At 30.0% G+C, this 15,035-nt stretch overlaps 1 protein-coding gene across 4 annotated transcripts; it reads left to right on the top strand.

The window, feature by feature from the left end:
- Nucleotides 1-1,376: 1,376 nt before the first annotated feature.
- Nucleotides 1,377-13,084, top strand: LOC130810046 (agamous-like MADS-box protein AGL12). 4 transcript variants are annotated; one of them, XM_057675969.1, is made up of 7 exons: nt 1,377-1,959; nt 3,908-4,001; nt 5,057-5,118; nt 11,127-11,223; nt 11,707-11,748; nt 12,678-12,719; nt 12,804-13,084. In XM_057675969.1, exons 1-7 carry the CDS (start codon nt 1,778-1,780, stop codon nt 12,894-12,896), a joined length of 612 nt encoding a protein of 203 aa, XP_057531952.1. In that variant the 5' UTR covers nt 1,377-1,777; the 3' UTR covers nt 12,897-13,084. The 4 variants fall into 4 exon arrangements, with proteins under 4 accessions (XP_057531952.1, XP_057531953.1, XP_057531954.1 ...); XM_057675970.1 differs by having other exon boundaries at nt 1,415-1,959; nt 3,932-4,001; nt 12,801-13,082; XM_057675971.1 differs by having other exon boundaries at nt 1,416-1,959; nt 3,932-4,001; nt 12,804-13,083.
- The last annotated feature ends 1,951 nt before the right edge of the window (nt 13,085-15,035 follow it).

The following is a 15,035-nucleotide window of genomic DNA, read 5'->3' as shown; positions in this document are numbered from 1 at the left end:
TTATCAGTCGATTCTGGATTGATTAAAATCGCATTTTGTATTTAAATTGATTTTTACATTTATCTTAAAGTCAAGTCAAATCAATTTCCTATATAAACACCTCTACACTTAACTTTTGATTCGAACTATGATGGAAAGAATATTAGTTTGGTATTATGGTGCTTTAACAACAATCAACACTTTCTTTTGGCATTTTTTACAAAACTAGGAAAGTGAAAAGCTGTCCCAAAAAGGTAGCAAAACATAAAAATTGGTACTCCCCATACATGTATCATTTGTGTGGACTTAGTGAATATAAAAATTATCAAAATAATCGTACAATAAATATTAATTTAGGAAGTAAGGGTTCAAATATATAAATATATAAATTAGAGAGTGAAGAGTATAGACTAAGTAAAAAACAATAAAATATTTATATTAAATCTATATTAAAATTATACTTTTTCCGTTCTATATTAGTTCAACATTAGGAAAAATGTACTATTCATTCATTAGTCTTAATTTGTAATTAGTTTTTAATCTATAAGTTAAAACATAGTCAAGTGAGATCTTATTTGATTCGTCTTATTGCAAAGATTATAAATATCAGATTTTTATAATTTTTTATTATACATAATTAGAGATATTAAGGATTAAATTAGTGTATTAAACTGCGTGAAAAAAAAATAAATGTTGCAAGTAAATTACGGAGGAAGTATTACATGTATTACTATATAACATTGACTGAAATAATAAGCTGGAAAGTATGTGATTACTGTCTAAAATTCGCTAACCCACTGAATAAATTGATTATTCATTCCAATCAAAGCATCAGATTAAAAGTTAATCCAGCTCAGAAAACCACTTAATAGTGATAACAATTAATAAAAGTTGAACAAAAATAATTAAACTGTTCGTACATTACTGGCTTACTGCTAACAATCGGGTGAATTCAAAATATATATGTATAAAGAAAGGAAATAATTATGTGAGATTTAATCTTATGACTTTATATGGAAAATATATTGTGTATTTATTCTAACTGAGATAAAATGTGATTCTCATAAAATATTAGTATGTGGGTAGCAAAACTTTTATCTTTATATATGTACAAAATCAACTTGAATGTCTTTTTCATCGTCACAAATCCAATTCAATAATTGATATTAATAGAAGTTAAATAAGAATAATTTGTTGGAAAAATAACCCACATGTAAATTGACATCGAATAGTTAAAAAGATGTTGACTAACATATAAGTTTGATGGACTACTTTTCTTATAACTAATTGGTTTAAGGATGGAGTCTTATCAAACTTGTAACCCTTCTTATAGATTAAGAATAAAATAAAAAGTAACGATAAATTATAAGGGAATACTAAAAAAATTTGAAAATAATTATAACGTAATTTAATATTTATAAGATTTTTTTATCAAATTACTCGGGTCATTTCCCACCTAGATTCCCTCGGTAACTATCACTAACTATAACAAATATTATAATTAGATGATAATTAGATGTATAAAAGAGGATTCATTTAGTAGCAAAGAAGAAGCAAAGGCTTTATTTTCAGAGGCTAACACCCAAAATCATTCAAGGCAGCAACCTCGAAGCTAGTTCAAACTAGTGGGGGGTTTGTTGTTACGATTTTCACTAATTTCACTCACAAATTCAAATTCGAAATATTAGTTTTTTTTTATTATCTCAAATTCGAGATTATTTTAAAAGATTGAATTAGTCGATCGAGCTAATAATTAATCGATCAGTGAATTAATCAATCAATCATCGAAATTGTCGAGATGGCACGAGGAAAGGTGCAGCTGAAGAGGATTGAGAACCCGGTGCACAGGCAAGTAACGTTTTGTAAGAGACGTGCAGGGTTGCTTAAGAAGGCTAAGGAGCTATCTGTGCTTTGTGATGCTGAGATTGGTGTTTTTATTTTCTCTCCTCAAGGCAAGCTCTATGAACTTGCAACTAAAGGGTATGTATGTCTTAAAATTTCTTTTTGGGTGCGGTATAATGAGCTAATGACTATGACTATATTTTATCTCAAAGTATTGAAAAAAAGATTTTTAGCTATTTTTATAATTTTGAGATATAAAATTAATTTAATTAGGGAACAAATTGTATGATATGAACTAAGTTTTATGTTTTTCTACTAAATACATTTTTTTTATTAAAGGGTAGATCGAGGAAAATTAAATGAGCGGGTTAGGTGAGAATCAAACTGATGATTTTTCTTGAAAAGTAATACTTGTTTTCTAACTAAAAAAGACCCGATTCTTTCCAGTGGAGGCGAGATGAGGCCTATAGCTCAAAGGATTAGAGCACGTGGCTACAAACCAGGGTGTCGTGGATTCAAAATCGTCCTCGCCCAAAATCGACCCCAAAGGGAAGGACCTTTCCCCTTTGGACGTAGGAAATTCATGATCGTGATAAAGAACCCAAAATTATGAAACTTGGTTGTGGGTGTTTTATTGAAGAGAAATGGGCATTACTTTTTTTATTACATATTATTTCGAAAGACTTATACTTACATATAGTATGCCCAGACTAACAACATAGTATTTTTTATCTATAGCAAAAATATAAAAACTTATTACAATAGTGTTTAAAGTAAAATTTTAATACTTTCTATATAAAGTACTTTTATAAAATATTTAAGAGACAATGACTACATATTTCTATAGATTTGATTTATGTGAGATATTGGATCAATCTATTATCTATGAACTAACAAACTTACCTAAGTAATTTTTTTCTTTCTGTAAATCTCATATACCAATAATCACAATACATATCTTTTCAAATAAAAATACAGGCTTAATCATTAAGTATATAATTATTGAATAAAATATTACGTACTAGTGGAATACTTAAAAAAAATACTAAAAAAAATTAAAATCATTCTTCATCTTAGAACATTTATAATTAGGTATAAAAGGCCATTATAAATTATAGCATCCTTGTAAACTCTAAATAACCTTGTAAAAATCTCGTAAATTGGCCATCACAAAATTCTAGCCTTAATATCAAAAGTCAAAAATGCGCTATTCGGCGTATAACCATATGTTCCAACAAAATATGTTTCTTGTCTAGCCTCACTACTCGCTTCAATCATAATTATCATATATAATTATCTCTAAGTATATTTGTTGCTCGTTCGAGCAATAATCATTACAACATAATTTGCTTTTAGTGGGATATATTTAATCATATTTAATTTAAGTTTCTAATAGTATATATAGAGGATTTAGTGACATTTATTAGACTCTTTAGCAACATAATAAAAAATCACATTAAAACTTTTTGCGACATAGGATATAGTGACGTTTCTCATAAATGTCACTATAAACTATAGTAACAATTACATATGCCATTAAAAACCAAATAAAGTGTCACTAAATCACTTTATAGTGGAATTTAATATAAAAACCAATAATTATTATACTAAAAATATTAATCAGTGGCATTTTTTTAAATGCCACTAAATCCAATGTCGCAAAAAGTTAAATTTATTATAGTGATAATAGCGTCAATCTTGAAATTTAAGTTTTCTTCATGATAGTACTTCTTCTGTTCTTTTATGTTTTCTCATTTGCATTTTGCACAGTTTTCAAAGCAAATTTTAGACTTTGATATCTCTAAATACACATAATAAAAAATTATAAAAAATACATAATAAAAAGTATACATTAAGATGAATCCAACGAGATTTCACATGGATATATTTTATCTTCTAAATATGTGTCAAAAACATTAATCAAATTTCTCTTTTTTTAAGATGAAATATTTTAAATGGAAAAACATTAGATAACGGATGGAGTAGGTGAAATTAATTTAGTCAATTTTTTTTATTACTTGTATTGAAGTTTTTTTTTTTTTTTTTTTTTTCTTCTAAGATTGTAACTAATTTAGAAAATCAATAGAACCATGCAAGGTTTAATTGACAGGTACATGAAGTGCACAAGGAGTTTTCACCAGGCTGAATCTGATCAAATGGCCATTGAAAAGCGTATACTGGTATGTCACATTTCATACTTCTCTACTTCATCACTTTTGGATTTAGATTTTTTAATTTTGGATTTGAATCTATATTTAAATCTTAATATGAATTTGTCTTTACTTTATAAATCATCCTTATGTGATATGTTTTGATAGGGGAGATATTTTTGAAATTTTATTCTATTTTTTTGTATTTTATTTATTTATTTTACCTTTTTGTAGTGATTTATAAATCACCATTATTAATTAGGAATTTCTATATCAATATTGACTCTTAAAATGATTTGATTTGATTGTGTTGACTTAGTGGTTTTAGACTTTTCCATTTAACCTTACGATTAGGAACAAATTAAAAATGAAATCTATAGTATTGAATCAAATTCAAGCAACATTTTGTTGTTTTAAAACATTTTGAAAAAACAAAATGTGCATAGTAAGTTCAAAACACGAATCAATGCTGTCACATACGAAATTCTTACTAACTTAATCAGCACACATATTAATATTTATGGGTATATGAATTAATAATATTAAACTTTAATGTTATCAGTTAAAACTTAAAAGCAATACTGACTATGATGAGCATTGTGTCCGCCATTACTTATACATGAATTTAATTCTCATCGCCTACCGCAATTTTCATGAAAATCTACTTACAATAAACTTAAAATTTGACTTTCTAAAGAAGAGCAGCATTTCTAAATCAATCTTTTCCACAATTCATATTATAATATATACATTGTATTAGAGTATACAACATATTTTGGAGTCTTAACTATCAACTTAAGCTTTTGATTGAGTTGGTTCCTTAACATGGTATCAGAAGCTAACGTGACAAGAGGTCATGAGTTCGAATCTCAACCACCCCTCATTTAAGTGGAATATTCAGCACCAGGTATGAGGAGGACCTGTGCTGCATTCATACTTCTAGCTCAAAAGGCTCTCGTGTGAGGGGGTGTGTTAGAGTATATAACATATCTTGGGGCCTCAACCATCGGTTTAAGCTTTTGGTTAAGTTGATTCCTTGACAACATGACTTCTTTTTAGATTGTTACCTTTTATGATTTGTACAGGAATCCAAGGATGAAGTCAACATGATGATGCAAGAAATCAAGTTATTAGGAGAAGGACTCAGGTATCATATGACCATATACTTTTGTATTCATAGAAATATTCAGTGATTCCAGGGAAAATTGCACCTAATATATTGCATAAGAGGCAACATGCTAACATATATATATATATATATATGGTGAAATTGTACGATTCTACTTAATTCAAGAATTTAGTAGATAGGATCATAACACAATTCTACAATCCTAAGGTTTAATCCTACAAGGATAATTTCAATACTAATATATATATATATATATATATATATATATATATATATATATATTTATATATATATATATATATATATATATATATTTATATTTATATAAGTATTGAAGTATTACATAAAACAACACAAAGTATGGTGAATGAAGTCAATCATTGTGAATAAAGTCTAGTTATCATGGTGATTCTGAGCATGTGTAAGATATATGTTTAACTGTAAAAAATACCTCAAATTAATGAGCTCAAAATATTCGTTGACATGTTTACATTACCTTAAATTTTTCTAAACAAATTAAGTATACTTTTTATTGTTTGACAATGGTACTAAGTTCTAACTTATAAATTGTCATCCTAATAAAGTCGTTAATTATGCACCTTATTTGTTTAGAAGTTATAAATTATCCATGACTATATATATATATATATATATATATATATATATATTGATGAAGATCAGAATCTACACTTGCTTTGTTATTTATCCATTGATCTGTATCATGATTAAGCTTGAGTGAAGAAGAACATGCATTACAGGGAAGGGATGCAGGCTATATAAGAAGAAGGCAAAATGCCTTATTATTTTATCTATTTCTTTCTTATTCTTTTTTAATTTCTTACAAACTATATATATATATACTATGTTATGAATATACTGTGAGGAAATAATGAGTTGGCAGCCCTCAACTTCAAACAGCTGGTAGTGGGTTTTTATCATCCCCAATACCCCCCCTCAAGCTAGGGGTGGTGGCTTGAACTAGATCTAGCTTGGTCATCAAATATTGTAGTTGTGCTGCAGACAGATTCTTAGTGAATGCATCTGCTAATTGTTGAGAAGTGGGAAGGTATTGCAACTGTAACAAACCATCAAGGACCTTTTCTCGAGTGAAATGAGCATCTATTTCAATGTGTTTTGTACGCTCATGATGCACGGGATTCTTGCCAATGCTGATAGCTGATTGATTATCACAATATATAGTGACAGGTTTTAAATTTGATACTCCAATTTCATCTAGTAAACGTACTAACCAAGTAATTTCAGAAGCAACTGCAGCCATGGCACGATACTCTGCTTCTGAGGAAGACTTGTATATGGTGGATTGTTTCTTGCTTTTCCATGAGACTGGTGATCCTCCAAATAATACAAGATATCCTGTTATGGACCTTCTAGTAGTGGGACAAGTGGCCCAATCTGAATCTGAATACCCAATAAGAGAAAGACGTTCACCAGCTTTTAGTAGAATTCCTTGACCAATGGACCCAGCAACATATCTTAATGTATGGTGTAAGGCCTGCATATGAGGAACCTTGGGATCTTGCATGAATTGACTCAAGGTTTGAACAGCAAAGGTAAGGTCAGGCCTGCTGTGAGTAAGAAAGTTTAGCTTTCCAACTAATGATCTGTAGAAGGCTGGATCAGAATAAGGACTTCCTATGTTTGGATGTAATTTGAAAGATGAGGGAAGAGGAGTGGTAGTTCTTCGGGATAGATCAAGACCACTGAACTTGAGCAATTCCTTGGTGAATTTGTGTTGTGTTAATACTATACCAGCAGAAGTCTTACATATTTCCATGCCTAAGAAGAAATGAAGAGGGCCTAAATCTTTAATGCTGAATGTTGTGTGTAAATGATGTTTTAAGGCCAAAATAGTAGGTGTGTGATTCCCTGTAAGAATGATGTCATCTACATAAACAGCGGCCAAAGTCAACTGATCACCCTCTCTTTTGATGAATAAAGAGTAGTCATTTTTGGATTGAATGAAGCCTTGAGTTTGTAGTTTCTTAACTAATTTAGAGAACCATTGTCTCGAAGCTTGTTTTAATCCGTAGATGGACTTCTTTAACTTACAAACATATCCATTTGGATTTGGAATTCCTTCTGGCATCTTCATGTAGACTTCTTCATGTAGGTCTCCATGAAGAAAAGCATTTTTTTACATCTAATTGATGTAAATCCCAATTTTTCTGTGCTGCTAGGGCAAGTAAGCATCTGATGGTAGGCATTTTGATGACAGGTGAGAAAGTTTCTTCAAAGTCAATACCATATTTTTGTGTAAACCCCTTTGCCACTAGCCTAGCTTTAAACCTTTCGATGCTGCCATCTGATTTGAGTTTGAGCTTGTATACCCATTTACATCCAATGGGTTTCTTGTTTATTGGTAAGGGCACAACTTCCCAAGTCTCATTAGCTCTCAAGGCTTGTAGCTCCTGCTCCATTGCCCGAACCCAACTTTGATCAGAAGCTACTTCCAAGAAGGATGTTGGTTCAGGAATTTGTGAACTATGGGCTAACAAAGCTTGATGTTGCTGAGGTAGACTAGAATATTCAACTGCATTGCATTTGAAGTTGGAAGAAGAGATGGTTGAACAGAGATAGTCATTGAGATATGGAGGAGGTTTATGTATTCTGGTAGATTGCCTTGTTTGAGAGGATGAAGTGGTAGGATCAGAGGTTATTGCAGGGAAATCATTTAATAAGTCAGAAGTTGGAGGAAGGTGATCATTGTCTATAATAGGAGTAGAGTGTTGAAAAATATCTGGTTCATCATCTAGTATGTTGGATGAATGAGAAGTGATATGTGGTAAGAAAATATCATGGAAGGGTATGGATGCAAGATCAGAATTTGAGGTATGGTGGTGGAATGGAAAATGTTGCTCATGGAATACAACATCTCTGGAAATATGTATGGTGTTGGTGAGAAGATCAAGTACCTTGTAAGCCTTCTGATGTGGTGGATACCCAATGAAAACACATAGTCTTGCCTTTGTATCAAACTTTGTTCTGTTATTGGACAATGTGGAGGTAAAACAGAGGCAGCCATAGCATTTGAGATGCTGTAAGGAAGGTTTTTGCCCAAATAACCTTTCATAAGGTGAACTTTGGTTTATGCTTTTGAGTGGCATCCTATTGATTATGTGTGCAGCACATAACACAGATTCCCCCCAGAACTTAGGTGGCAACTTGGCTTGAAAGTGTAGAGCTCTTGCAGTTTTGAGTAAATGTCTATGCTTTCTCTCTACTACTCCATTTTGCTGTGGAGTCTCAGGACAACTTGTTTGATGTATGATACCTTTATTTAGTAAAAACAGCTTCATTTCACCTTCCTTAATTTCTCTAGCATTATCACTTCTTAAACACATAACAGTGGAGGAAAATTGTGTTTCAACATATTGAATAAAATTCTTCAAAACTGAAATTACATCAGACTTATATTTGATCAATGTAATCCATACATGCCTAGTGTAATCATCCACAATAGTCACAAACTGATTAAAACCATTATGATTCTTTACCTTGTAAGGACCCCACAAGTCTACATGTATTAATTGAAAGGGCTTCAAACTCTTTATTGAACTATTTTCAAAAGGAAATCTAGTTTGTCTAGCTAGAGGACAAATCTTACAGATGATGTCTTCTGTTTTCAGTTGATTGGGAAAAAGAGACTTTACTTGTTTGAAGGGAAGATGACCAAGTCTGAGGTGCCATAACTGCGCTTCCGTGGTAGCATTCAAGCATTTGCTTGAAACATAAGAGTGAACAGGTGAGTGAGAATCCTTGTAACAGAGAGAATCTTCAATGTGATAAAGACCACCTCTCAGCCTACCAAGAAGAAGTGCTGGCTCTCTCAACTTCTGAGCCTGAAGGAAACACTTGTCACCAGAAAAGGTGATTTTGCAATCAAGATCAGTAGATAACTTGTGTACAGAAATGAGGTTAAATTCAAAGTCAGGTACATGAAGCACATTAAGAAGCTTGAGTTTATCAGATAAATTCACAGTCCCAACATGTTTGACTGGTATTTTAGTTCCATTAGGTATAGTGATAAAATTTTCATTTCCATCAACAGATTGCCATTCATCAAAAAAATTAAGTTCTGAACAAAAATGATTTGTTGCACCACTATCCAGAATCCAGGAGGACTTCATACAAGATAACAAGCATATCTTACCCGCTAATTGAGCTTGAGCTGAGTGGAGAGTATCAGATGAAATAGACTGAGTGTGTGGTATTTCTTGCTTGTTCATACATTGTAAAAGATATTTGTATTCTTCCATGGGAATAGTGGCATTTTTTGGATTGTCATGAGGATCTTGTAACTCAGTGGACTGTTGAGTTAAAGCAGCAACATTTTTGTTTTTGAAGCCTTTAAAACCAGGGGCATAACCATGTAATTCAAAACACCTTGAATTACTATGCCCATGGATCTTGCAATGTGTGCAGTAATAGGAAGAACTTGGTCTCTTGCTACTATATCTTTGTTGGTTGTCAAAATTGCCTGAATTGTTTTGATTAGAACCAGAACTACCATAGAATTTCTGTTGATTATTGCTATTAAAGGTTCTGTTGACTGAATATGGCTTGAGGGGAAGAGACCTCTGAACATTGAATGCCATATGATCAGTTGAAGATGCTGATTGATTTGTGATTTCTTTGTGCTTCTCCTCTTGTGCAAGCAGTCTATAAGCATGAGAAACAGGTGGAAGAGGCTGTTGCATCAGGATGCTACTTCGAACATGAGTAAAGTGGTCACTGACTTTCATCAGAAATTGAATAAGCCTTTGATCTTGTTGAGCCTTGAAAATCTTCTGAGTGAGATTACATGTGCATTTATTACAAGTGCAAGTAGGTAGAGGAAATGCTGAATTTAGTTCATCCCATAGGACTTTGAGCCTAGTGTAATACTCAGAAATGGACTGTGTTCCTTGATGTAATTCATATAACTGTTGTTCAAGGTCATATAATTGAGCTCTAGAGGTATAACCAAATCTTTCTTCAAGATCAATCCAAATTTCTGAAGCAGTTTTGAAGTAAAGTACAGATTTGGCTATTTGTGTATCTAAAGAATAAAGAAGCCAAGATATTATCAAATCATTACATCTAATCCAAGCAGCATGTTCAGATGTGTTAGGTTCAGGTTCAGGATAATCTCCATTAAGGAAACCGAGTTTGTTTCTGGCTGAAAGAGTGATAACAACAGAACGCTTCCAATCAGTGAAGCCATTACCAGCAAACTTGATGGAACTCAAAGGATTTGTGCTATTTTCAGATGAGTGAATGTAGTATATTCTAGCTGGATTAGAATTAAGAGATAATTTTGTTGTGGTATGGTCAGTCATGATGAAAGATTTGAAAACAGGTGAATGAAGATCAAAGAAAAAACAGATTAATGTGATCAATCAAGAAGTGAAGACAAAACATCAAACACATAGAGTGCAAGAGAAACTGATTAAAATTTGCAAGGAATAACAGGAGAAGAATTGATAAAAGAAGATTATACCACAAAATAAGTGAAGAAACGAACAAAATTCAAAGAAAACGATCAGAAATCCTCAAAGAATGATAGCAAGAATTTCCAAAAAAAATACCAGAAAAAGAATTCTACGGATGAATCTGAAAGGCGACCATTAATCAGTTGGCTCTGATACCATGATGAAGATCAGAATCTACACTTGCTTTGTTATTTATCCATTGATCTGTATCATGATTAAGCTTGAGTGAAGAAGAACATGCATTACAGGGAAGGGATGCAGGCTATATAAGAAGAAGGCAAAATGCCTTATTATTTTATCTATTTCTTTCTTATTCTTTTTTTATTTCTTACAAACTATATATATATATATATATACTATGTTATGAATATACTGTGAGGAAATAATGAGTTGGCAGCCCTCAACTTCAAACAGCTGGTAGTGGGTTTTTATCATCCCCAATATATATATATATATATATATATATATATATATATATGTATATATATATATATATATATTTATTTATATTTTTAAAAATGAGTAAATTTGCAGGTCCATATTTGGAGGAGAAGGTGCAATGACATTGGATGAATTGCATGCAATGGAGAAGCATCTGGAGTCTTGGATTTACCAGATTCGCACTACTAAGGTGCTTCTTGTTAAACTTTATTAATTAATAGAAAATTGTCAATGTTATTCCTGAATTTTGTCACTTTATAAATGGTACTTCTAAGTTTTTTTTATTATTGATGGTACCCTCGTATTATTAAGAGACTTATAACCGTAATCTTTTTAAACTTTTTCCGTCCAAAATCGACCAAAACTGTTAACTTTTTTCTTTTTCTTTTATTTTTCAATTTAAAACATAAAAGAAAGTTAATAGTTTTGGTCGATTTTGGACGGAAAAAGTTTAAAAGGGTTACGGTTGTAAGTCTCTTAATAATACGAGGGTACCATTGATAATAAAAAAAATTTAAAAATACTATTAATAAAGTGTCAAAACTTGGGATAACGTTAATAATTTTTCTTTTAATTCACAATTTTGAAACAATTTTTATTTTATATTATTGATTTCTTTTAATTTATCATTAATCAACTCTTATTTTGACCATATTATCTTATCTAATTGCAGATGAATATAATGTTCCAGGAGATCCAAGTTTTGAAGACCAAGGTAAGATAAAAGCTTTATTTGATATATCCTTTTCAGATTTTTAGTGCTTGTTTAAGATTCTAGCCTCCATTCATGGAACAATAACTTATAGAGTCAATGTAGTAACAAAAACTAAGCTAAGCATGTGTGAAATTGGGTCTGTTTAGTAAATGACGGTTAGTTGAAGTTATATGCTGAAACTGTTGAAAGTATCTAACTGTATGCATTGATAATTTAAAAACGTATTTGGTAGAAATTTCACAGCTGGAGCCCGAAAGTACTAACCAATAAGTCAACCAATTGTACGGAAGTTTTGATAAAAAATAATTATTGACTTTTAGCTGTTTATAAAAAATAATTGTTAACTTTTAACTGTTTGTCAAAAAACAAAGTTGATAAAATAAAAAATTAATCAAAAAGCTATTCATAGTAGAGGGAGATCTGTGGGAGGGAGGCTTAGATGTAGGGCGCTATAGTGTGGCTTAGGCAGAGGGTTAGGGGAGGAAGGTTGTGGTTGTGATTGTGTCTCAGACGAAGCAAAGACAAATGTTCAATTCAAGGGGGCGAGGGGAGGAGGTTCAAGTGAGAGGGTGGTTTTTGAATTATGAAAGAAATTAAAAGTTCGAAATATAAGAATAAGTCAAATAAGTCAAATAAATCGTCAAAGCAATCTGGTTTAAAATTACGGTCTATAAAATCCTGTAAAAAAATAAGATAATAATCTGATTTTTCTTAAGTAAAAAAGATTAAATTTTTAAAAAGTGAACCATCCACCTACAAATGAGATTTTTACAATTAAAATTTTCTTTTTTTCATCGTTTCTAGAATTATGAAGCTAGACAAAGGAATTAGTATTATTAGTCATTTAAATATAATTGTTTTTAAAATACCATTAGTTTACTTTATATTTAAATATAAATATTTTAACTTCATTTAATTTGGGTTATTAGGAGGGTGTCCTTAGAGCTGAAAACAAGCATCTTCAACAAAAGGTAGCTAATTGTGATTTAAGGTTTTTGTATTGGTTAAATTTTTTTCTGAATTTTAATAATTTGTTCATTATTGACTTGCAGCAGATTGACGAACATTATGGAAGTTTTAACATTGAACCACTAACAACTAACATTCCATACCCACTAACAATACCAAGTGAAATATATCAATACTAACATAAGTATTGATGTGCTTACAACATATTATAATTAGCTATAAATAAAAATAAAATTGAGAAATATTTCACTCAATATTGTATGGATTTTAATTATGTGTGCTTATTAATTAATTCCGCTACGTAATTTTATATCGTGTTTTGCTTTGTAGTTGCTTGTACAATTTTAAAGATAATATATATTTTTTTATTTTACTTTTCTCGTATTTGTTTAATTTAGAGTGATAATCATAATTAAATTTATGTCTGATACGATCGGCTAGTTAAAAGAGATTTAATATTATATTCTAGCAAAAAGGTCTCACATCCACACCATGACTCTTATTGTATGGTTGTGAGAAAAATAATTGTGAAATTTATAATTGATAAGAATATTTCAAAAAAAAATTAACTAATTATTAACATGGACTTTCAAATGCTTTGAATAAAATCAAAATACTATTCTAGTTAAACAAAATTTTAACTCCTTTTGTAAACTTTATTGTTTGAACTAGTTTTAAAATTTTAAGTGTTTATTTGAATTTTATTGTATGAATATAAATTTTTGCATTTTTATTAAATTTTAGAAATTAATGCTTTAAAATTATTATATTACAGGATAGTAGTTATTTTTTAAGAAAACTAAATCAAAACAATTTTATTCAAATTAAAATTACAACATGCATGTTAATATAATCAACACTTTTTTAAAAAAAAGTATGCATAACATTGGTAAATTTAGTTTAGAATATGGATCAAATGAAATAAAATTAGTAATGGCATTGGTTTAAAAATATAAGAGCACAATAAAAAGTGTATATAATTTAAATTGATTTAATTATCGTATGCATGCTATTAGTTTAATTTCTGGTGTAAAGAGAAAAAATAAAAGTTTCAAAAATATAATTCGATTCAGTGTGTTACTAACTTAACTTTATGTGCAAATACTTGACTATCGTTAATTTAATCATTACTATTATCATCTTAAAAATAATTGATTAATTAAATTATTATAATATATATTTTTGTAAATTTTACTGGTAAAGTGGGAAAGAAAACAAGAGTCTCTTACTCTTGTAAAACGAAAGGAAAGACTAGAAGAAGAAAAAGTAGAGTTTCTGTTTTATTACTCTATGATAACTATCATGAGGAGTACAAGGTCCTATATATATATATATATAGAAAGAAAGACTTAATACTAACTAATTACTACAAAAAAGACTTAATAATTTTCTGCATATATGTCATTGAATATTATATTTGAATAAATATTTGTGATGAAAAATATCTTTATGTTTATGATGTAGAATATCGACAAATAATTGATACTATTTTGAAAAAAAAATTGTATTTTGTAAACAATTGTACATTTTCTACTTTATTTTAAAAATATTTGGAAGGAAAAGATTTATGTAAAAGTGATGTGTACTTAAAGCCAAATATATTCAAAGGTCATTTGTTTGTCATTGAAAAAAAAAATTCAATGTGAATTGCTGCTTTTTAGGAATTTATTTCCTTTGTTAAATTTTTAAGAATTTACAACATTTGTTTTTTGACAAAAAGAAAATTCAATACATATAAAAATTTTAAATAACCAACAGGCGTGTATGATAAGTTAATTCCTATAAAGTGTATGACAAATTTTAAATTCCTATGGCTATATAGTTTTTTTGTAAGCAAACGTCAAAAATATCAAATTCCCTTGAAGTTGAAATTTTCATGGTATTTTAGTGCAAATAAACAATCTCAATTTAACAAAACAAAGCTATTATAAAAAGGAGAAATTGTAAAAAATAAATCAATTCTAACTATAAATAAACCTACTTATTCCATATTACTCAATAAAGATAAAAAAAAAAATGGACATTATTGTGATGGATTTTACTTCTCAAGTATTGAATGAAGCCTTTGCTGGCATATTTTTAGAGTGTTCTCACAGGTTCCGAAAAGGAAGAGGGGCTACCCAGACCACTGGCATATTTTTTTTGTTTATAGCAAAAATGCGTTCCTCATCATGTCATTAATATGTTTTATGTTTGCTCGTGGTAATTGTAGCCTCTCGGGAGAATCAATTACTGCATCTTTGATGCACTGCTAGTACATCCAAGAATTCTTAATTGGCTAGTTGTAAATAGCCCCAGGACTATGGAACAAAAGATTC

The sequence above is a fragment of the Amaranthus tricolor genome, chromosome 4 (assembly GCF_026212465.1).
Source record: "Amaranthus tricolor cultivar Red isolate AtriRed21 chromosome 4, ASM2621246v1, whole genome shotgun sequence".
In the NCBI taxonomy this organism is placed as follows: domain Eukaryota; kingdom Viridiplantae; phylum Streptophyta; class Magnoliopsida; order Caryophyllales; family Amaranthaceae; genus Amaranthus; species Amaranthus tricolor.
The sequence above is the reverse complement of the archived record's forward strand: the minus strand, read 5'-3'. Positions and strand labels throughout refer to the sequence as shown.